Source organism: Podarcis liolepis, assembly GCF_965112155.1.
Source record: "Podarcis liolepis genome assembly, chromosome: 12".
Lineage (NCBI taxonomy): Eukaryota > Metazoa > Chordata > Lepidosauria > Squamata > Lacertidae > Podarcis > Podarcis liolepis.
The window spans coordinates 34,204,401-34,227,507 of record NC_139563.1 but is presented as its reverse complement, the minus strand read 5'-3'; the positions used below and the strand labels follow the sequence as shown (position 1 = coordinate 34,227,507).

Here is a 23,107-nt window from a genome sequence, read left to right as displayed (position 1 = left end):
GGATGTCACATAGAGGAGGGAGAAAGGTTGTTTTCTGCTGCTCCAGAGAAGCGGACACGGAGCAATGGATCCAAACTACAAGAAAGAAGATTCCACCTAAACATTAGGAAAAACTTCCTGACAGTAAGAGCTGTTCGACAGTGGAATTTGCTGCCAAGGAGTGTGGTGGAGTCTCCTCCTTTGGAGGTCTTTAAGCAGAGGCTTGACAACCATATGTCAGGAGTGCTCTGATGGTGTTTCCTGCTTGGCAGGGGGTTGGACTCGATGGCCCTTGTGGTCTCTTCCAACTCTATGATTCTATGATTCTATGAAATAAAAAAGTATCTGAGAGTCAAATTGCATGATGCATAATAATGTATGTGGGTTTACTTTGTTGTCCCAATACATTACAAGTAACTCAATTTTTCTATAATACAAGTATGTGGTTGTTGTCTTCCTTTTCTAGCTCTCATCAAATTCAGCAATTTAATCATATTTTCAATCTTCCATATTTTGATTAACCAGATTATCAGTGTTTATAAATGCACTGGTCTATGTTTGTTCCTCCCCAGCCTCTTCCTTCCCTATCTTGCTCTTGCCCATGGTCTGTTTTAGCTTTCAACTTCTGGGTGAACAGGGGCCTGCTTTTGCCTCTCGGTATGCCACCATGTGTTATTGATAGCACATGGTGTGTTTGTGTGTCACGATGAATGCAACCAGCGATTGGAGGAAAAAAGCATAGAGACCAAGGAGGGAAAAGCTGCTACCTTCTTTGAGGATGCCCCTGTCCACAGAATTCTGATTTTCCTCCCCACACCCAATCGCCCAAATGATTCTCCATGTTTGCAGCCTGTGGATGAGGCTACATAAGTAGGCTGGGTGTTTTTGGCTCTGCACTGTTGTTGTTTAGTCGTGTCCGACTCTTCATGACCCCATGGACCAGAGCACGCCAGGCACTCCTGTCTTCCCCTGCCTCCCGCAGTTTGGTCAAACTCATGCTGGTAGCTTCGAGAACACTATCCAACCATCTCTTCATCTGTCGTCCCCTTCTCCTTGTGCCCTCCATCTTTCCCAACATCAGGGTCTTTTCCAGGGAGTCTTCTCTTCTCATGAGGTGGCCAAAGTATTGGAGCCTCAGCTTCACGATCCTGTCCTTCCAGTGAGCACTCAGGGCTGATTTCCTTCAGAATGGATAGGTTTGATCTTCTTGCAGTCCATGGGACTCTCAAGAGTCTCCTCCAGCACCATAATTCAAAAGCATCAATTCTTTGGCGCTCAGCCTTCTTTATGGTCCAGCTCTCACTTCCATACACCACTACTGGGAAAACCATAGCTTTAACTATACGGACCTTTGTTGGCAAGGTGATGTCTCTGCTTTGCACTACAAGTGGGGAATTAAGAGCTCCAAGGCGCATAGAAAATGAGCTCGATTTGCTGCAAAGATCTCTTTGCCCTGTTCTATTTCAATGGAAACTCTCTTTCCCCCTCTGTCTCCTCATTTCTCTGAACTACTACCAATGATGAGCAGAATAGCTTAGTTTCCTTTTGGTCCTTTGCATGCTAGCAATTGGATTTTCCCCGTCAGCAAGAGTCAACTGCTCCTCCTTCTGGTGATAAATAAATAGCACACACAAGAAGCCTTGTGAAGCAGAATTCACCACTCTGAGGCTCCTGCTCTGAAGATGAGGATTGCACCAGAGCACATGAGCCTCAAGCTATGCTCCACTTGTTACTTGGCAGGATGCTAGCTACACATCACCTCAGGAGGTACAGGGGTCCTTCTAAAATCTCCAGAAAAGGTGTTCTCTCCCTAACCAGTTTATTTCAAAGCATGCCCTGTATGTAGTCCAGGTTCACTCTCTCTGTGTATACACTGAGGCTGGATCTAGACACATCAAAGAAGCGTTTCAGTTTAAAATGTAAATCTAAACAGGGAAAACAGGTAAGAGAAAAACAGGACTCCACATCGCCATCTGGTGGGACACAATGTCATATCACACATACAACGCATATACAGTAGTATCTCAGTTTTTGAATGTAATCCGTTCCGGAAGATTGTTAGAGTTCTGAAACGTTCGAAAATCAAGACACAAAGGGAGGACTGCAAATTTAATAGAGAAAATTGAGGAAAACTTAGTGGAAGCCGTTTGACTTCTGAGGCATGTGTGAAAATGGAAGCATTTACTTCTGGGTTTACGGCGTTCGAGTTCCGAAACGTTTGTCAATGGGGACATTCAAAAACCGAGGTACCATTGTAAATAATTTTTTCTTTACCAGTCTAGGTGAGTCACCAGAGCACACCTGATGGCTGATCAATGCAGTTGCTGGCACCTCTGAGATCAGTGGTTCAGAGAATGTTTTAAACTGGTTTTTTTTTTAAACAAATGTTTTTTTCATTGATGTGTTTGCCATGCTACGATCCTTTGAGAAGAAGGGCATGATATAAATCGGATTAGTAAATGTGTGTGTAATACATCTTTAATAAAGAAAAAAGATAAATGTGGTTGGATCCACAGTACAAAGCCACAATGCCAGGATATGTTCCTCTAGAAAGAAATTAGGCAGGAATGGGAAGAGGATAAATCATAAAGAGCATGACTTGCCAGAGGTTCATTAAATAAAAGAAATTGTGTGGGGTGTGTGTATAACAATGGAAATGCCAGAGATGGAAACAACTTAGGAGATGGAGAGGTTTTAAGTACTTAATAAAATAGGGGTGCTATTAGTTTATACTGGATTCACTACACAAAGAAATCACAATATTTTTCTAATGTTATCTGTCAAGACACAAGACAAGTTGCCAGGTATTCCAGGACAGGCTTCAGTTTGCAATTAAAAGTTTTCAAGTAAACGATTTAGTAAATCTTCAAAGGGCAAACATTAACAAAGTTCAGGTCTTTATTCACCTTGGTACCCACCTCTCTTCTCTCAGGGTGCGAAATCAGTCTTGCATTATGCAAAGTAATAGAAAACTATGACTCAAAAACATGGATTGATTTGCATACAAATTGTAGCCATTAGTGCAGGGCTGGCAATTTCTGAATGGACCCATTTGTTTTCTCTGTAAATGGGATATCCTTGCTCAGGAAGCGGAGCTACAACTTAGGTTCCGTTCCAGTTTAGGCTCATCAGCATTTCCCAACTCTCCAGTTCACAGCTTTCAGGACTCCAGCTGCTGGACAGGAGCCACAGTTCTGGTGGCAGCTCTTTACTTGGGTAGCCACATAATGAGACAAGCAAACTGCCAATCCCAGAAAGTCCCCCACATTCTCTTCCGCAACGGAACACTTATCCTGCATCCCAGGGGGCGCATTTTTATGAACTTTGTTAGCATGCACGACACTCTGGAAAAGTCAAAGACTTCAGACCCACTTCCCAAACAAGGGCAGCCACTAAGATGACTGAATCCCTGGATGCCAGAATGGGGGGTGCCCTAGTTGTAGGAGGTATAGTTGGAAGGGGTGCCCTACCCAATCCAGAAGTATCTATGTGTCTTTCCTGTACAAATCATTACACAACAAACAAAAGTCTCAGGCTGAAACCTTGTTTAACTTGGCAGATAAGCAGCATTACTAAGCTTCTCTAGTAATTAAAAATAAATAAAAAATAAGACAGAAGCCTTGCTTGTTGTCGCTGCTGGATACTCCCCCTTGCATGGAGAGAATGAAAAGCAAACGAAATTTCCCAGTAACTTGCTCTTTTCATCCCAGCTATTCTCTTTCGGCCTGATTTAGCGTAAATCATTTCCATGAGCAGAATTGTTATTGTCTTTGATCATAACACTATTCCATGGAAGGGATGGTCATGTTTTCCCTCCACATTTGCCAATGCTAACAAGAAAATGGCAATGATACATAGAATATGCAGATCCTTGAAGGATTAAGCGGCTTTGGTTAAGTGGCTATCTCTTGGCATAACCTCCAGCACATAGTTATTGTGTGGGGGGAAGGGGGGTTAACTTCATACACCAAGTTCCTTAGGGGAATTCCTTGGAGGGATGTAAATGTGAAATGGTGTTTGAAAGCCTTTTATCATCTGGCCTCTGCTGTCTTTCAGAAGGGCAGTGGATGAAATCCAACAACATGTCTCTAGCTTGGCTTGAGTGGTTTTGCTTGCCCACCTGGAGGGATACAGAATCAAGTGAAGACCCATTCACACATCACTCATGTGAAAGGGGCTTTACAAATATGAGTGGTAGGGCTGCACTGCTGCCCCTGCCCCACCTCCAGTGCCCCCGTGTTGAATATGGACATCTACAAAAATGAGAAGACTATATGAATAGACTTCCAAAAATCAGGAGCCATGCATGATCACATAGAAGCCAACGTACATAGGCTCCCTCTTGCAGATGTCCACACACAGCTCTCACGGGTAGGCTAGCCACATGCCATTAGAGTGGGGCAAATACCATGCTGTTGCATTGCTAGTATGTACCATGGTCCTCCCTTCAAATGATTAACATTTGATGGGAGATTTGGACTGCAAAAATCTGGGGCAACTAGTAGCAGCGGCAGAGTTTCCTTATGTTTTTGCTAGTGAGGCCCTCACTGCGAATGCAAGAGGGAAGCACAGTCTTCCTCTGGAACAAAAAGCTCCTGCTCTAAATACCAGTATCAATGCCATTAGGCATGCTGCTAACATAATGTGACACTTTGCTCTCAAAGACACAACTACTCTACTTTTTTCTCCGTGCTTGTGACAACTGTGCCGCATGAAATATCTATTACAAATAGAAGCTGTGGCTTTCTCAACGCTGTGAACTTTCAAGGGGGGACAGCAAAGCCTCATAGCTTTGCTATAGCTTGGACCACCTGCTTGCTACTAACAAGTGGGGTGTGGCAGGGCAAAGAAAGGACTGTTGTTCCATGGCACAGCTATGGGGACAAGGCTCTGTAGTTGAGCAAGTGCTAGTACACAGTTCAACATAAACTTGACTTATCTTCCACAACACTGGACATCTGCATCAAAGAAACACTAAAAAGCTCTCCCAGTTGTGCTCATGAAGCTGACCTCATTAAGATTCCTGTTTTCAATCAAGGAAATGGATAGCACTGTATTATACATTTTGCTAGCTTTCAAGAGCACAGAAGAGGAAATATATCAGGGATCAGTTGATCTATGAAGTCATATCATGACAGCTCAGTCTGGAAACTTTCGACCCCTGCACCAGCAGATCTACTCTTAACTAAATCTTGCCTGCCACTCATTTCAACAGGGAGATCCAATGTCATGGTGATAACATACAAATACAGTGCAGGGTGATGAACTGAGGTGAGGCTGGGAAGAGCAAAATACGCATAGGAGACTGGAGGCAGAAGAAATAACAACCTGAAGTTCTTCCTCAGCTCTCACAATGGTTTGGGCAGCTTCTCAGGTCAGGCAATAGCTAAGTCTGAATCAATACAATTATGCTATATCTGCACCATCCGCAAATAGCCAACTAAGAAACGCCTGCAGATATGCAGCTAATATTGCCATAGCCTCCCCTTAACTGGTTCTCAAATGAATAGGAGTTCAATGCGCTAACACCACACTCAAAGTTATGTTATTATAAACAAAGTCCACACAGAGGTTCCAAACTTTCAGGCAACTCCCACAGCACAAAATACTTTTGTCGTGAATAAAGTTTTTGTTTCCTTTCATTTAAACCATCCCTTTAAATCCCCAAGAGTCTGGAACACCAGCATTATGAATAAACAATGACTTCTACTCTATTCAGTATTAACATACCACAACAACTGTTTGTGGTGGACCAGGCTTATACCTGTGCAACTCTAACATGAATAAGACCAGGATATGCTCAGTAAATACATCCTGCTCTAATTCTGAGGATTAGCAGCTGGCTCAGTCACATCGTTGCAGGTGACTGGCAGATGTGTTAACTTCCAGTTAAGTTGCTGTGATGCAGGCACATGTCAATACAAGATCTCTAAGCCCAGAGCAGGCTTGCTGTACAAGCAGCAGAAGAGTGTAATGACAGATCTGATAGTTAGGGATTCACAGAGCTACTAATGGTGAAGCTATTCCCCCATCTGAATGGAAAGAGGATGTGGTTCATGTGACTGGAGCAACCAGCCGTTGATCGTGTTACTGGAAGCAACTTCATGGTGGTTGAATTGGGTTCCTTAGCTACCTTTCCTCTTTAAAGGAGGAGTAGCAAAACACACTTTAAAAATTCTTCGTGTAGTCAATGTTATATTGGTAGTGTCTCTGTGTCTTCACCCTGTTCTAAATATTCTCATGTGAATAGGCTCCAAATGGACTGCAGCCTGCACAGATCTGGTAGGGTGCTGTTTTAAGATTCCCCATAGGAGTGAATGGGGAAGACAGAGCTTCATTTTGCATAGAGAAGATGGGAACCTAATCACAGATTAAAGGTGGACAGAGTGACTCAGAAACAGTTTGTAATTTTTAACAAAGCACAGATGCAAACTTACTCTGCACCATCTTGTAGAGCAAGGTTTCAAGGTAAACAAGTTGGATTTCAAGAAGACATGAACAAACAAGGGTGGTGGAATCCATAATGGCATCACTGCCAAGGGGTGTGTGTGTGTCAGTAGAAAAGTGAGGGTGAGGAGAATAAGAGCTCATCCAAAACAACAAAAAAAGCCACACCTGTAGTAGGTATAAGGTAAAGGTAAAGGTACCCCTGTCCGTACGGGCCAGTCGTGTCCGACTCTAGGGTTGTGCGCTCATCTCACTTAAGAGGCCGGGGGCCAGTGCTGTCCGGAGACACTTCCGGGTCACGTGGCAGCGTGACGAAGCTGCTCTGGCGAGCCAGCACCAGTGCAACACACGGAAACGCCGTTTACCTTCCTGCTATAAAGTGGTACCTATTTATCTACTTGCAGTTGGGGATGCTTTCGAACTGCTAGGTGGGCAGGAGCTGGGACCGAAAAATGGGAGCTCACCCCGCCACGGGGATTCAAACTGCCGACCATGCGATTGGCAAGTCCTAGGCACTGAGGTTTTACCCACAGTGCCACCCGCGTCCCATAGTAGGTATGCTTGTGTTCAATTTGAGATAACAAGATCAGGCAATCTAAGCATACAAAGTATCATTTACAGGATTTGGCTGGGATGAGAGGTAACAGAATACAGACCTATTCACTCATAATTATCCAATTTTGATGAACATTTTAATGGGAGTTAGACAATGGAAATTAGACAATGGATAATGGTGACAAGCCATCTCATTAGCTATTTAAACAGATGCCAAGGCCATAAAAATCGCGGGAGCCAAAACTGCTTCATAGCCAATTTAGACAAAATATAGAAAGCTCACAAGATTAGCATATCCAAGAGTTATTTTTTAAATCAGCATGAACTGACTGCTTTCAGTCCTTTTAAAAACTGGATCTGTAACAGTTCTCCAGAATTAGGTATCTTTTCTCGTTTAAAAAGAAAACGCCAGGCTCTGTGTGAATGCTCCATCTCTGTTGCTTGAGTAACTGTGTCCAATTAAAAAAACAACACACATTTTAAACAATACTTTCTTTTTAAGAAACAAACCTGGACGTAGCTGGATTGAAACTTCTCCTGGTGCCACTTGTACATTAGCATTACCGACAGGCATTGTTACACCAGCGCTGGGACTTTCTATGAAATCTGCTCTGCAGCCTCTTTTCATTAAGTGTAGAACTATGTCACATCGTTCCTTCTGTTTTGTTCCAGCCATGAAATCCTGTTTGAGAAGAGGCAAATAGAGAGAGAGAGGGAAAAAAATAGAGAGGAGAGACAGAGAAATGTTTATATTCTGAGATATCATCAAGCATAGCCAGGTAACCGAAAAGTTAATGAAGAACAATGAGGCATGCCAGTATGCCCAAAGGAGCTTTAGCAGGTCCAAACTAGACATGATGCCAAGTGACTCATGTGGGCTGCTGTGTGTAGGAGTGGTAGGCAATACTTCCTGGCATGGGCGTTGCAACAGTTCAGCAGAAAGGAGAGGGAGAGGGGTGAGGCGGTTGGCACAGCAACTGTGCACCAGAAGAACCAATCTGGTGCCCCTGCCAGTACATTTGCTTCACTCTGAACCTCCTCCTCCTCCTCTTCCTTTTAAGGTGTAGTGATGCTCGTTTCAGGAGGTCAGAGTAGCACCACTGCCCTACCCCACTGGCTACTCCCAGCTGTGGGAGTCTCCATTTTACTGGCCAGATACAGGCCTGGTGGACATCACTGCTCCCCCAAACCCTGCTGTGGACCAGGCTATTAGCACCTAAAGCAAAGCACCTATAAGCACTCATGTGGACTGTCCTTCCAGGGTTAATAGCTGTTGCAGAGGAGGGGCATTTCCACTGGGACCACAGCAGGGAGGGAAGAGTGCCAACAAACGACAAAACGAACCACGGATACATTTTGCATTATGCCTAGTTGTGCCAAAAAAGAGACACTTGTTTTTATAACAAAATATTTAAAACAGAAGTTAGGACTAATTGCTATAAAGTTTTCTGAAGGGTGCTTCGGCAGTTTTCACATAACAAAAAAGGAAAAGTGAGCTCATTATGACTTCTCTCTCTCTCTCTCTCTCTCTCTCTCTCTTCTTCATGGCGGGTTTTCCATCTCAGAAATGTTTGCATGTACCAGCCCCTCTGACATCAATTACAATTGGCCTTTCATTTAGCCTGTGGCCTATGACAATCTAGTAAGAACTACATGCTCAATACAAGTGTTTTTTATTGAACAGAAAACACTTCTGACATCTGAAAATACATTTTGCTATAAAACTACATAATTGAATTGCTTTTATTGCCAAAAACCATTTCGGATTTATTTGCTGGAATACATTAAGGGAGCAAGACATAAAGGGGGAAATTCAAAAGGGAGGGAATGGATGGAGAGGCAGGACAAGGCAAGAGAAAGTCTTAAAGAGTATGTTCCATAGAAGGCACAGTTCTAACACATCAATGTTAACCCTACACAGACCAAAAGAAGACTGGGATGGACCACATGCAAATGGAACAGATAAATAATTGGTTCCATTTCTCTTAGTAGTACCCTGAATGGTTACTACTAAAAACTGGAAACATTTTGTGGGAGTGACTAAAGATTGGCTTGGTGTAATCAAATCTGCCTTATTGCCATACTGGAAAAATTAATCCAATTAAGACTAGCTGAGAACAAATTTTAAAGTGACACATTTATGTGTATGTAGCAGAGATTTATGCTGTTTGTAAATAATGATAATAATATTCAGAGAGTCGTGGAAAAACATGTCAATATCTGGAATGCCTAGCAATCCCCCATAATGAAGTTTTCCCTAGGTAAATATAAAAGAGGAATATGCCTTTTGTTAATATACGACAGAATGTGCTATGCTCACACCTTCTTTGTTTGCCCTCTTACTAAAGTTTGTCTTTCTTACACATAGAGAAAACATGTTTCTTAGAACTTTAAATTGTTAAGGTTTATGGGAAAGTATGTATTTATAGAATGCAGGAGCACAAAACCCCCAAACTTGTGCAGATGTTGCAATGGACATGGTGGCAGTGGGAATGAATGAACTGTCCCCATTCCCAGCCGCCATGATTTCAGTTGAATTTCTCCCCAGAGTCTAGAAATAGGCACAAGGTATCTCCACCTAACTGAGAAAAGCATTATCCACTTAACCTGTACATAGGCTGAATTGCTTGAACACCAAGCACATTCACAGTTCTTAGATTTATTTTTTTAAAAATATGTTATTATTGATGTGTTTGCTGTCCTGGGCTCCTTTGGAAGGATGGGATATAGATTGAATAAAATAATAATGATAATGAAGGAGCAGTGGAAGATGTTCAATAACCGTGGCCACAAAATTGTTATTCCAATGTCAGTAGGGATGTTGTTGCCACCCCCTCTCTACCAATATATGAAACAGCTACAGGTTTCTAAGGGCCTAAGAAGTGTATGCCCAAGACCCGCACACTCTGTCTAAAATACGGTCTGCTCAGGCACAAATCATCATTCTTTAAAGCATTTGGTAATGTCCAACTAATATTAAATGGGTTTTAAGAAGCAACTATCAACTCTGGTGACCTGCTGAATATGCATCCACGTCAGAGGTTGTCAGTGGGACGCTGTCCAAAGGTTGTGCTATCCAAATGTTGCAGACTACAGCTCTCATCAGTCTCAGACAAGCCAGCCAATGGCTGATGGGAGCAGTAGTTCACAAGATTTGGAAGGCACCACACTGGCTGTGCTGATCCATATGGTCTCTATGAGGAGGAATGCTGGAGCTCTTAGAAAGTGCATGTTGGAAGCCCTAGAAAACAATGCAAGAGCGTCACTCTGCAACCAATCCTTTCCTTTTAAATCTGAATGTATTTCAAAACCATTCTCCACAATAGAGACTCCAACATGTGTATGGCAAATCATATGTGGCCCCCTAAATTTTCTCTGCCTCCCTATTATTTTTCTTACAAACAAATAATTAAATCAACTGGAAAGTCTTTGTTTTTGCTTCTTAAAGGCCCTCTTTTCATGCTCCCCCCCCCTCGGAGGTCAAACAAGCAGCTAGAAGTGGGGGGGGGCACTAAACCAATAAGAACCCCACATTCTTAATGTGTCCGTTTCCCCTTAGCAGCAAGCAAAGGATAGATGGAAGGACGGATGAAAACAAAGAGGTAAAGAAGAGAGGGAAAGGCAGTAGGACGAAGGTGTGCTCTGGCAACCCCAGAAATAGCTCCCTTCTGACCTGGCCTACCACTGCTTTGTGTAGGTTAATAATAATAATAATCAATATTGTAATTATCATCATTAATATAGCCTTAATGAACATAAGTAAAAAACAGTAATGTGTACATAGGAATAAACTGCTCCCTCCCCTCTTCTTATTTTGGCCCCCTCTTGCTTTCATGCGATGGGCCTGTTACTCATGAAAATACGAAGGTTCAGTTTTTTAACAGTTACTGTACTTCCCCAACAATTGTTGAATTTTCCCTTTTGACTGGGGAGTCCTTTCATGTGCACAGGAGCTGAAGACTTATTTCATTTACATTGAAGCAGCTAAAGCAGACAAAGAAGTACCAGGATGACTAATACGGAGAAGAGAGCTTACCTCTTGAGTACACCATGCACACTCTGGGCCCACAGCAAGACAGTTGGTACACGTCACTGCATTTGAGATGGCACATCTGTTGTCTGCTGTAAAAGATATATATATATACAAGGACATTCAGCGATTTGCAAATATGTGTGGGAGCAGAGCACAATGTCTAAAGTTAAAAAATGTGATTTGAAAGCATAAAACACGAGGTTCTGGGTACTTTGTGGAAAATCAAAGTGGGCTGCTACATCACTCCCTAGGAGTTCAGGATTCTGCTCTTCAGTAAGTCACAGCAAGCCCTTTTGAGCTAAAGAATCGGGGTCAGGGAGAAGTGCACATTTTGCAAGTCCCAGAAAACCCTGCTGCTGGCCCTATTGGCTACTACAACTACTAACTGATCCAGTATTAGTGTCATAGACTGGCTGAATGCAAAGGAGTGGTGGGAGGCACCAGCTGGGGAACCCCAAGGGGAGGTGGCTCAGAGCCTGGGGTGTGGTGGTGTTACAACAATGAGTGGTCAGAGGGAGCAGACTAGGAGGAGGAGGCATCAGAAGTTGAAGAGGTAAGAGAGTTTAGTGAGTGGTAACATGCTGAAGCAGAGATCAATCCAGAATCAGAGGCAGAATCAGAGGCTGGAGGCTGGGGTAGGCAAGAGGCAGAGATGAAGAAGCCAAGGGGGTCTCCCCTTCCTGCTGCAATCAGCCCCCCTCCCCCCCCCCAGTCTCCCAGAACCAGAAGAGGTATGAAGTGGGCAGAGCAAAGACAGGCAAGGCGGCAAAGTCTCAGACTGCTTGAAAAGGACCCGGGGAGGAGGAGACATAGGGAACTGTAGGAAGGCAGTCCTCATAACTGCCTCATTGGGGCAAGATCTGCTGGGAAGAGCTGTTGTGATCACTAGGCCTGGCCTCCTGAGCTGTCTTGTTCCTTTGAATACAATTTCACTGAAGCTGGGTGAGTGATTGCTGACCTGACCCTGACATCTGCTCCTGACACTGACAATATCATTCCTATTAATTCTAGCACATGCAGACAACTTGCAGTAGCGGCTGATGAGACACTACTGGCTTCCCAACACAGCGGGTCACTGGCACCTACTGAGACAGAGGGGTGAGAGGCCACACTAGATGTGTGGCTCAGCACGTGATGATGGAGCCAACGTGCACATGCCCTGCACCTCACCCCTTTCCCTTCGCTTCTTGGTAAATGCCAGCAGCTCTCTGTGCTGGGAAGCTGTGAGAGCAAGGGTGCCCCACTTGAGGCATCTTTACCATAGGAGCCAACTCCTAGGGGCCAAGGTCCCTTTGTCCCCCCAATTAAATATTTGAGGGGGCCACCCTCCAAAGTTGATGGACACTGCTATTCAAATGGGGTGGGTGAGTGTGCCATGTCATGTGATCAATAATGTGGGGTGGGGCTTACCTGTCCCTCCACATATTTTATTCAAATTGGCGCCCCTGCACCTCTCTGAGTGCTACTATAGCCAAGCACTCAGTTCATTGTTTTTAGGTGGTTAATACAAGTCTACAACAGGAGCAGAAATTAAATCTTTGTTTGTGTGGCATCTGCCCGAAATGGATTTCTAGTGAGATATGGAACAATCCCTCTCAGCAGTGATTGGCTGCTGGCAACTATGGACTACAGTGGTACCTCGGGTTAAGTACTTAATTCGTTCCGGAGGTCCGTTCTTAACCTGAAACTGTTCTTAACCTGAAGCACCACTTTAGCTAATGGGGCCTTCTGCTGCTGCCGCGCCGCCAGAGCACGATTTCTGTTCTCATCCTGAAACAAAGTTCTTAACCTGAAGCACTATTTCTGGGTTAGCAGAGTGTAACCTGAAGCGTATGTAACCTGAAGCTTATGTAACCCAAGGTACCACTGTACCATTATTTCAAATATCTCTATTCCTGATTGATTTCTTGTCACAGTTTTTTTTTATGTGCAGCATGCCATTCACTATTTTCAACTGTTTGATAGAGTTTTGGAAGGGTGCCCTTGAAATGCAATCTGTTGCTCTTTGTTCTGTCAGTTCTCGAGAGCGTTCAGTATGGCAACAACAAAGCATTGCTGTCTCCACATCCCTAAAGCTAGAGAGAGAGAACTGAAAGCGAGAAGATGAACAGCCATCTATTATGCCAGGTCTTGCACTGAAACAAGATCCTCAATAACTACAACTGTTTATCTTCACGGTATTTTTTTTTAAAAAAGGCATGTGTGTGTTTCTTTCTGTGTGTAGTAACATTAGATGCAAGAGTAGGCTCAAAGTTTATTTTGCTTTAAGCAAAAAGGTAAACTGTAGTACATTGAAACTGATTAGGGAGGGTATGCAGGTCAAGCCAGAGAGAGAACATTATTCCAAAACACAGATTTGGTAATACCTACCGAGAAATAAAAACAGAAAAATGTTGGGAGGGAAACCATACACTGGTAGCTAAACTGTGTGAACAGCCAAGTCACATACATGGCACAGTTCTTGCTGGGTTCTTGCTTCACAGAGTATGGCGGTATTTGTAGAAATCAACAACATACAATACCATACACCTCCATACACACAGAAAACTAGCATGGAAGGGAAAACAGTTCCCAATAGGTTTTCACCATATCATCATGGAGACACAACTGTAGCTTCTCAAAAACCATGTGTTCTGATGATGTAGCATCCAAAGATATATGAACGAAACAGGCATAGGAACATAAAGGAGCTGCCTCATACAAAGTCTCACCATACACCCATCTGCCTGATCATTGTCCACAACAGATGTGGAGAACCTTTGGCCCCCCAGATGTTGCTGAACTACAACTCCCCTCAGCCCCAGCAAACATGGCCAGGGGATAGGGATGGGGGAATTGTAGTTCAGCAACATCTGGTGGACCAAGGGTTCCCCACATTTGGTCTACAATGACCTCCAGGAGTTCTTTGACCTGAAGTAGCTACCTTCTGCTTGCAAAGCATGGCACCTCCTCTATAAGACCTTGGGCTCCCCTTTGTATGCATGCAAGACTTGATGTTACAGTAGACTACATAGAAAAATGGTGCTGGATGAGACTCTTGAGAGTCCCATGGACTGCAAGAAGATCAAACCGATCCATTCTTAAGGAAATCAGCCCTGAGTGCTCATTGGAAGGACAGACCCTGAAGCTGAGGCTCCAATACTTTGGCCACCTCATGAGAAGAGAAGACTCCCTGGAAAAGACCCTGATGCTGGGAAAGATTGAGGGCACAAGGAGAAGGGGACGGCAGACGACAAGATGGTTGGACAGTGTTCTCGAGGCTACCAGCATGAGTTTGACCAAGCTGTGGGAGGTGGTGGAGGACAAGGGTGCCTGGCGTGCTCTAGTCCATGGGGTCTCGAAGAGTCGGACATGACTAAATGACTAAACAACAACAACAACATAGAACAAAAGAACTCTAGAAATCTCTGCATGAAGCTGCCATCAGTGGTTTTTGCCCAACTCCATTATCTCACCAATAGAACAAGTTTTAGCAAATGACCATACACTAGAGTAGAAGCAATAACATGGGGGCGGGGGGGGGGGGGATGACACCAATATAGCGGCTCAGTAAGTCACCCCCTGTAGGAAGTCCATTTGTCTTGTTTTTTTCTTACTAACATTTTTTGATACACAAGCTTTAAAACAAATGAGCTGGTCTTATATAATTTCTTTAAAAACAGGGTTCAGAATCTGTTTGGTTCATAATTTGTTCCAATAACTTCTTATAGAAGTAACATTTACAGACATGCATTCATTCATGAAATATTTCTCATGTAGCTGCCAGTCTATTTTTAAAAAATAAATTAGAACCAAGGCATTACTAAATTAGTTATATCTTTTCTAAAGAAAAAGAAAAAGAAAAACAAACCCCCAACACTAAAGCTAGAAATATTTTTATGAGTTGGCTTAGTATAGGAAAGAGACTTTTCTTACCATTTTACCAACACAGCCCAGACAAAACTGAACCGTTATGATGCCAAAAGTCAAGAGGCAGGCTTCTACTGGCTTTAGTTAAATAACTGAAACATGCCAAAAAGGTATTTTAAAACAAGACAGGCCATATTTTGGCTCAAAAAAAAATACACTGACATATATACATAATAAAACATGCGTAGTTAGTTATACCATACCCAACTGTATATCATATTATGCATTCTAAGAGAATTACATTAAATAAGGCTTAATGACCCTGACATTGCAAGAAATTAAAGCATTTTAGAATAAAAGAGAGAATATTTCTGGGACAATACCAAACATAATGCATTTGGAACAGAATTAGGTTATAGGCCACAGAATGCTGAAATCAAATATTTCATTTTAAGCCCTCATTTTACTGCCCCAACTCAAATAATTAGAACTCTTAAAATCCACCTGTCTCCAATGCTCAGTAAATAATTAAGTACAATTTACCAGCAGATACCCTGTTTCCAAATCTTAGTTCGAGCCCGTGGGAGGAGAAAGGAGTCAACTTTGCATTAATCTGACTATTGGTACTTTCCTCATTTCAAATTTAAGGCTTACTGAGATGTGGGAAACGGCAAGCAAGGTTTTCTGTGAGTCCCTGGCAAGTCTTACAAGAGCTCCAAGGCACTTATGTGCACATGTGCAAACAGAGCAGAGCCAGGAAAGAACTCCATTTCCCATAGTTTCCGGTGTTTCTGAATACTGAGATATGCAAGGCCCAAGGCCCTACTATAAAAAGGTAAAGGTAAAGGGACCCCTGACCATTAGGTCCACTACCATACTACTTCCCAAAAGCTCTGCCTACAGCCTCTCCCAGGAAGTTGGAAGAAGAGGAATCCCTGTGGGTCTGAAACTGACCCATCTAAAACAAATGTAAGGAGCATGATTCAAAAACCCAGTGCCCAAACTATCCCATTTTTACGCTCACTCACCACTAGTAATTTGTTCACACTTATGACTGACTGATTTAAAAGTGAACTGTAATAGAGCTTCAACTGAACCTGTATGCTTTCGTTTCCTTGGTTTCTTCGAACGAAAATTGAACATTAACTTCTGTGTTAATTATTTGCCTAACTCAGATTCTAAAACAAAGATAGTTTTCTCAGAATCAGAAATTTAAGTTTCTGTTTCAGTTAGATGAACTAACGCTAGTATTGTTTTAAAAATCCACATTTCTACTTGTAAAGGGGGAAAGTTGCTTACATTTATGGATGCACATAAGCAACTGAAGCACCATTCTATAAATCATCTATTAGCTTTTGCGGCCATAACGATACAAGTTAATGTTTCATCATACAGGTTAATGCACATGATAATCTCTGGAAATGTTACCAAGACAGCAGTGAAGCTAGAACACAGCCATAGGGCTAATAGTAATTGGTAGCCCAATTCTCCTTGAATTTTGCGAATTCTTAAAGCGATCCAAGTTGGTGACCATGTATTATGACTACAGATTTGCATTTGCCTACTAGATATAGTGTTGTGTTTCATACAGAATCCCAAAAAGAAATCTAACGTTACAGATTTAAATATATCCAACTCATACCTGTAGCGAGGAAACCTTTTTTAACCTTATGAACAGAATTGCGGCCAAATGCTTTCTTGTTTCTGGTTCAAAATTTGGCAGGTTCACTAGGTTTATATTCGAATGGAGCCCTCAAAGTGACTCACAACTGCATTTTATAAAATTCACAGTTGCGTTAAAAAAACAAACAGGACAGCCAGCCATCTGGAGTAGAAATTCCTTCCCAGTGTTGATTTCAATCACTGTAGGTCTGCTTTCCAAGAGTGTGGTATGAGTATGTGTTGCTAGAGTTGAGCCCCTTGAAGTCATATGCATGTCTCATTTCCTAAATTTAAAACCGACACCTGCATGAACTCATCTGGGATACAGCACCACGATCATAATTAAGCCTTTGCCTTTGTCTCCCTTTGCCGGTTTGCTAGCCTATAAATTTTAGTTATTTTGGTATCTGTGCTAGTCTATTTCACTGTGCTCACAGGCTTACTTAGGATTTTACACTGCTTCATTGTTTGGACTCACCTGGATAGACATTCCTAACATTCCAATTCTTCTTCTGGAAACATTTTAGCAAAAACAGTTCAAATCAGATAACATCCCTTTAAGAAAAATATTAGGACTTCTCATCAAGGACTGCATGTCCAACAACATGTTTGCCTTTGTGTGGCCTCTGCCATTGGCCGGCTGACAAAGGACCACTAGGAGGCTGCACCATTTTCTTCCCAGGGCCAATGAACTGGGTTTAAACCTTGGAAAAACTCAGGCCTTTGAGAGAGGTCAGTTACTTGTTCTGGATGGGATTGCACTCCCTCTGAAGAAATGGGTACCTACTGATTCACTTGAAGTCACACATGGCCTTGGTGGCAAAGAGTGCTTTTTATCTGCTTAGGTTGGTGAGGCAGCTACAGATGTTCCTGGACTGAGACGAGTTGACCACTGTGGTCTTGGCATCAGCAACCTCAAGACTGGATTAGTGCCACATGCTCTATGTGGGACTTCCCTTGAACTTAACCCAGCTGGTGCAGGATGCAGCAGCTAGGTGGCTGGTGGGAGCATCCTGACGACGCCATACAATACCTCTGCTGAGAATGCAGCACTCGCTGCCAATATGCTCCTGGGCCTAGTTCAGAATTTTGCTTTACCACTTGAAACCAGGGCTTTTTTTCCCATCCAGAACTCAGTTATGGCACCTCTCAGGTGGGTGCCATTGCCATTCCAAGAGAATGAGGGAGATGTTCACTGTGAATTCCAGCACCTCTTTTTCTAGAAAAACAGCACTGCTTAAAAATTACTTGAGGGACCATCTTGCTTCATATATCCCTGCCTGACAGTTGTTATCCTGGGATGGGGTACTGCTTAGAATACTGCATGGATGTTTGTACTAGAAGCTGAGCTTTTAGTGTTGCCTCTGCAGCCCTCTGGAATCAATTATCAGCTGAAATTAGTCAGCTCATGTCATGATATATAGGTGGCTATTGGAGATGTTCCTGTTTAAGAAGGCTTCCCCTTAATTGTGCCCAGTCAAGTTGTGGAATACTAACCCTAATTGTAGAAAGGGTTTTATTGCTTTTAGAAATGGTTTTACAATTTTGTATTTTATCAAAGTGTATCTTAACTGCCAGGGGTGCCGACTTGAATAAAATATTGGGGGGGGGCAGGTGAATCCCTGCCTACATAACTGATCACATGATGTGGCACACACACACCATATGGCTAGCAATGCCCGTTAACTTTATTGGGGGGGGGCTGGGCCCTCTCAAATATTTTATTGAGGGGGCCGAAGGGAACTCAGCCCCTAGGAGTTGCCTCCTGTGTTTACTGTTTTGACAGCATCTAGGTGTGAAGGAGTTTATAAATATGTAAAGTAAATAAATAAATAACTATGATGGCAAGGAGAGACTAAACTGGCTGCATCCATCATGGAAGGAGCTTCTTTCTCCCCTCCCTGCAACCCCCCCCCCCTTCAACATGCTAATGTTACTGCCAGTTACACCTGGGACCACAAAACTGAAGAGAGGTGCCCCCTGGCCTTTGCCACCAGTCAGGTGCCCTACGGCTACTGGGAGCCTACATCCCTGATCCCCACAAATAACATTGCAGTAAAGGGGAGAGAAAGTATGGTCCAAACTACTGGCCAGAGGAGGAGAACCTTCCCCAGTGCTTGCTTTCCTGAGCCTCAGGCAGCAGAACCAAGGGTCAAAGATGCTGGAAGCTGTAATAATCCAACATCTGGCAGGCACTACACTGATTACTTCTGCTCTAAAGACCTACCAAAAAAAGTTACTAGGAATAGAATTGCTGAAGCTGTCAAACGGTGTCCAGTGCAGCTCAACATTAGATAATTATTAAGTCATATGCCAGAAATAGCTAATTGTTGGACTTCAGCTTGATCATTGTTACATGTAAACTCCTATCTCTTAACAGTTACTAGAATCACAGCACTGATTAAAGCAGTGTTGGCATAATTGCGTTTTCTATTAAACATTTCATTTGATAACTTCCTCATTACTTTTTTTCCTTTAAAGAATAAAGCCAAATTATTGTGTTGGAGTGGTTTTGGCAAGTTTTATTGTCCAATGTTCTCATTCCAGCATCAGGTACTTGTTTCTGTTGGCTGAGCTACGCTACAATTACCCTTTAGTTAAAGTCACAGAACAAGAGATCCTTTGTCACTGGGAAGTAAAACTTGTCTTTTTTTAAAAAATCAGCATTCTGAAGATACTTTGGGACTTGGAACTTTTAATACTGCTTTTTTTAATGTTGTATTTGCTCTTATTAAACCTCACATTCTGCCTTCACTTAAAATAAGTGGACAAGGAAAACTAAAATAATTAGTTTAAAATATATACATTTTGCCTATTTTCTTTCACAGCTTTTCATTAACATTATGGACACTGGCACAGAAATAACAATGAATGAGCTTGAAGGATCATCATTTTCTATTTACTGTGACAAATGGCCTACTATCATCATACTGTGAAAAGAAGAAGGCTCTGGAGGCAGATCATTGTGTTTCCTTTATCTATATACTGGAGAACAATATACAGGCCAGTTATTTCGAGAGCTGAGGGTATAACAACATATGCTGCAGCAGAGAGGAAACAAAGGTAGACTCCCTGCTGGACTTCTTGAAATACAAAACTTTCTTTAATTTTAAAATGTCGCTCGTTCAGGTGATCAAGCTACAGGTAGATGCTGCCATGCTGAAGGATTGATTCCTTACAACTGTGGAACAAACATTATGCAACACTCGTAAAAATGCCTGTTCCATATATTGAAGCAGTCAAATGGCCAAATATGTGGTAGGGCAATCTTAGAAGTAAACGGGTCCTAAGCTGTACAGTGCATTACATACTAATAGTATTGCATTGATTTTGGCCTGCCAGCAAATGAACAGCCAGTGCAAGTCTCTGAGCATGGTTGTAATATGCTGATAGGGTCTTTTTCCTGCTTGAAATCGTGCTGCAGCACTCTGCACTAACTGTAGTTTCCATCCCAAGCACAAGGTGAGCCTGACATACAGTGAATTGCAGTAATCCAGCCATGAAGTTACCCGTGCCTGAACTACTGCAGTCAAGCTACCCCAATCTTGGAACAACCTTAACGGTCACACCAGCCAAAGCTGATAAAAGGTGCTCCAAGTCACTGAAGCCACTGGACATCTAGGGATAAAGCAAGATTCAGAAGCTTTCCCAGACTCTAAATCTCTTCCTTCAGAGGGAGTACAAACCTGCCCAGGGCAAGCCATTGGCCAGTTTCTCAGATATAGGAAGTACACTGCCTCTGTCTCTCCAGGATTCAAGCTCAGTATATTTTCCCTCATCCAGTTCACTAGTGACTCCAAGCACCAGTGCAGGGCCTGTACATCTTCTCCTGATTTAGATGTTACGTAGAAATAGAGCTGAGTGTAATCATCACACTAATGGCACCTTGCCTCCAAACTCCTAATGACCACTTCCAATGGCTTCAAAAGGATATTGAATACTGCTGGGGATAAAATGGTGTCCTGTGGTATGTACCCCACAGCATAAATGCCAGGGAGCCAAAAAGCATTCTTCCAATGCTGCTGTCTGGACTTGGTTATGTAAAGTAAGGTTTGGAATCATCATAATACAAGGCCTCCAATTCTCATCTCAGGGCACCCATCCATAGGACACCATTTTCAATTGTAGCAAAAGCTACAGAAAGATCAAGAAGCAAGAGCAAGGTATGACTCTCTTTGCCTCACTCTCGGTAAAGGTAATTCACCAGGGTGACCAAGAATGGGTTGGTCCTATAGGCAGTCCTGAACCAAGATTGGAATGGGTTGAGATAATCTGTGACATCCAAGACACTTTACAGCTACTCTGCCACAACCCTCTCTACACAACTTTCCCTAAGATGGGGTATTTGCAACTGGTCAGTTGTCCAAACCATTAGGTCTAGGACCAGTTTCTTTTGGAGTAGCTATACTACTGCCTCTTTCAAGATGTCAGGGGACCCCCCCCCCACAACCAGTCTACTCCTCCTCTTCCAGGTATAATAAGCCAAGAGAGATGAGTGAAGAGGACCCACAGTTGAACCTAAGACCATAAGCACCTTGTCCACATCATCAGGCTGAATCAACCGAAACTGATCCCACAACATGTGACACTTCAATTGGAACAGCTACAGCAGCTGTGTCTAGGCCACTCTGGAGCTGAGCAACTTCATCCTCAAAAAAAAAATAATCAACCAGTGGGTCACAGAATCATAGAACTGTAGAGTTGGAAGGGTCATCTAGTTCTTCAAGATCCCAGAGATTCTTCCCCTACAATGAGATTCAGCAACCTCTGGATCACCCAAAAAAACTCCACTTGACCTCTAAAGGATTCAGTGCAGGCTGCTAAATGAGCTCTCTCCACCACCCACACTGCCACATGGTAGGCATGATGTGTACTAACTTGTGTTTGTTCAACTTCGGAGTAAGATTTGTGCCACTTGCAGTTGTTGTACAGTCTGCCCAACACTCTCCAGAATACCTATGAGCCTCTGAGCTCTGCAAGAGCAGTCATGTCAACCACCTATCATATCTCACCTTTCCATACATGACCAGGACTTTGACAGGATCATCAGTTTTTTTTCTGCTGGAAAATCCCCCAGAGCATTCAGGAATCCATCAGTTTATGCACGTGGGCATAACCGGTGCTCTGCCCTTACAGAGGATAATTGGTGCCACCAAACCAAACTTCACCAGCTAATGTTCAGACCATGATAAGTGAGTGAATTGTTCGTGCACACGCACACCACAAGCACCTTTGCTACATCCCTCAAGGAAAAGCCTAGTTCAAGGGTATGGTCTGATCACTGAGTTGGACTGATGACCATTGGAGACAGCTCCATAGTTGTCATGGAGACCATGAAGTCCTTAAGTGTGCTTAATTTATGCTATTATTTAAAACAGCACACATGATGTGACAATACAGTAGTAGTAACTTTAAAACGTATTACATCAGCATTCAATCTCCATTTTACTATTTAAACACCTGACTTCCGTTATACAGCTCTGGAATATAGGTATTCTTTCAGCTATGACTTAAGAGGCAAGGTAGCTTGCCTGAACTGTATAAGGAACTGACTACCATCAGTTATCACCTCTAGTAATAAAAACGGTGAAGGTTTAATTTTGTGAAATAAACTACTTTGTTTATTGAAGACCTTGTGTATTGCCATCTGTATATTAACTAATCTCATCTGGAAGCTGATGATAATCCACATCTTGTTCTCATCATGACATTTGGGATAATACTTAACTGAAAAAATAGCTCCTGCATAGGGTCTTATGTAAGATTTCTAAACTATTATACCCAAGGAGTTGTATTATTGGGATTGGAGGATACAGCTCCCAGAAGTTAAGCTTGTCTGGGGCATCATGCTTCAAGTGTCATTAGGATCAGATAGCATCAGACAGATCAGAAGACCCAAATATTTGATGGTATCTTTGAACTAATCCAGGGAATTTACATCTAAAGTCTCTTACCCATAATATGTAATCTCAAGCTTAAACTGACCCAACAGAGTTCTCTCTCTCTTTCTCTCCACCAGCCCTGCCAAGACTTGGGAAGTGCAAGTTAGAGCACATAGGCCAAGAATTAAATCAGTGTTTAAAACCCCCATTGTTCTCGGCACATTCTGCAACAGAATTTTCATTAGTGCAAGAAGTTTCTGAGCTCTGGGCGCAGTACTGTGCCTAAGATTTCAGATTAAAACTACAGAGTGGAAGGAAAGGAGGACCTTTTTCTGCCTCCCCACTCCCAGCTACTCACTGAAGACTAGAGAAGAGACCCTCTTAAGAATATTAGGGGTGTGGGCAGGATAAGGACTAGACCATGTGAAAAATTAACATAATATTTTAGCTGCAGTTCATTCATTTTCAGCTTTATATTCTTGTTATAAAAAAGCTTGCCTTGACATTCAGTTGTTGCACCCATAACCTAGGTTTAAGGTGTCATTTAGCTCCTAGCTTTCCCATCTAAGTTTCTAACACTGAACTAAATGTATCTGCATCTTAAATATAAGGTTAAACTATAATGGATCCCTTCTTGATTACTCATGCAAACCAGAAGCAAAGATTTAAGCAGGATAACTACATTTTACTAAGCAGTAAG

General features: G+C 42.7%; 1 protein-coding gene and 1 long non-coding RNA gene across 2 annotated transcripts in view; one reads left to right on the top strand and one right to left on the bottom strand.

Moving 5' to 3' along the window:
• Positions 1 to 23,107, bottom strand: part of ITGB8 (integrin subunit beta 8) — a 46,826-nt gene that overhangs the window by 21,398 nt on the left and 2,321 nt on the right. The window contains exons 2-3 of the mRNA XM_083468141.1: positions 11,018 to 11,103; positions 7,492 to 7,663 (exon numbers count right to left, since the gene is read on the bottom strand). Coding sequence (XP_083324267.1) covers positions 7,492 to 7,663; positions 11,018 to 11,103 — 258 coding nt within the window. The remainder of the gene's footprint in view (positions 1 to 7,491; positions 7,664 to 11,017; positions 11,104 to 23,107) is intronic.
• LOC310690056 lies at positions 349 to 11,052 on the top strand. Its single transcript, XR_014517848.1, has 3 exons — positions 349 to 5,841; positions 7,654 to 7,760; positions 10,932 to 11,052. It is a non-coding gene; the product is annotated as an uncharacterized lncRNA (long non-coding RNA).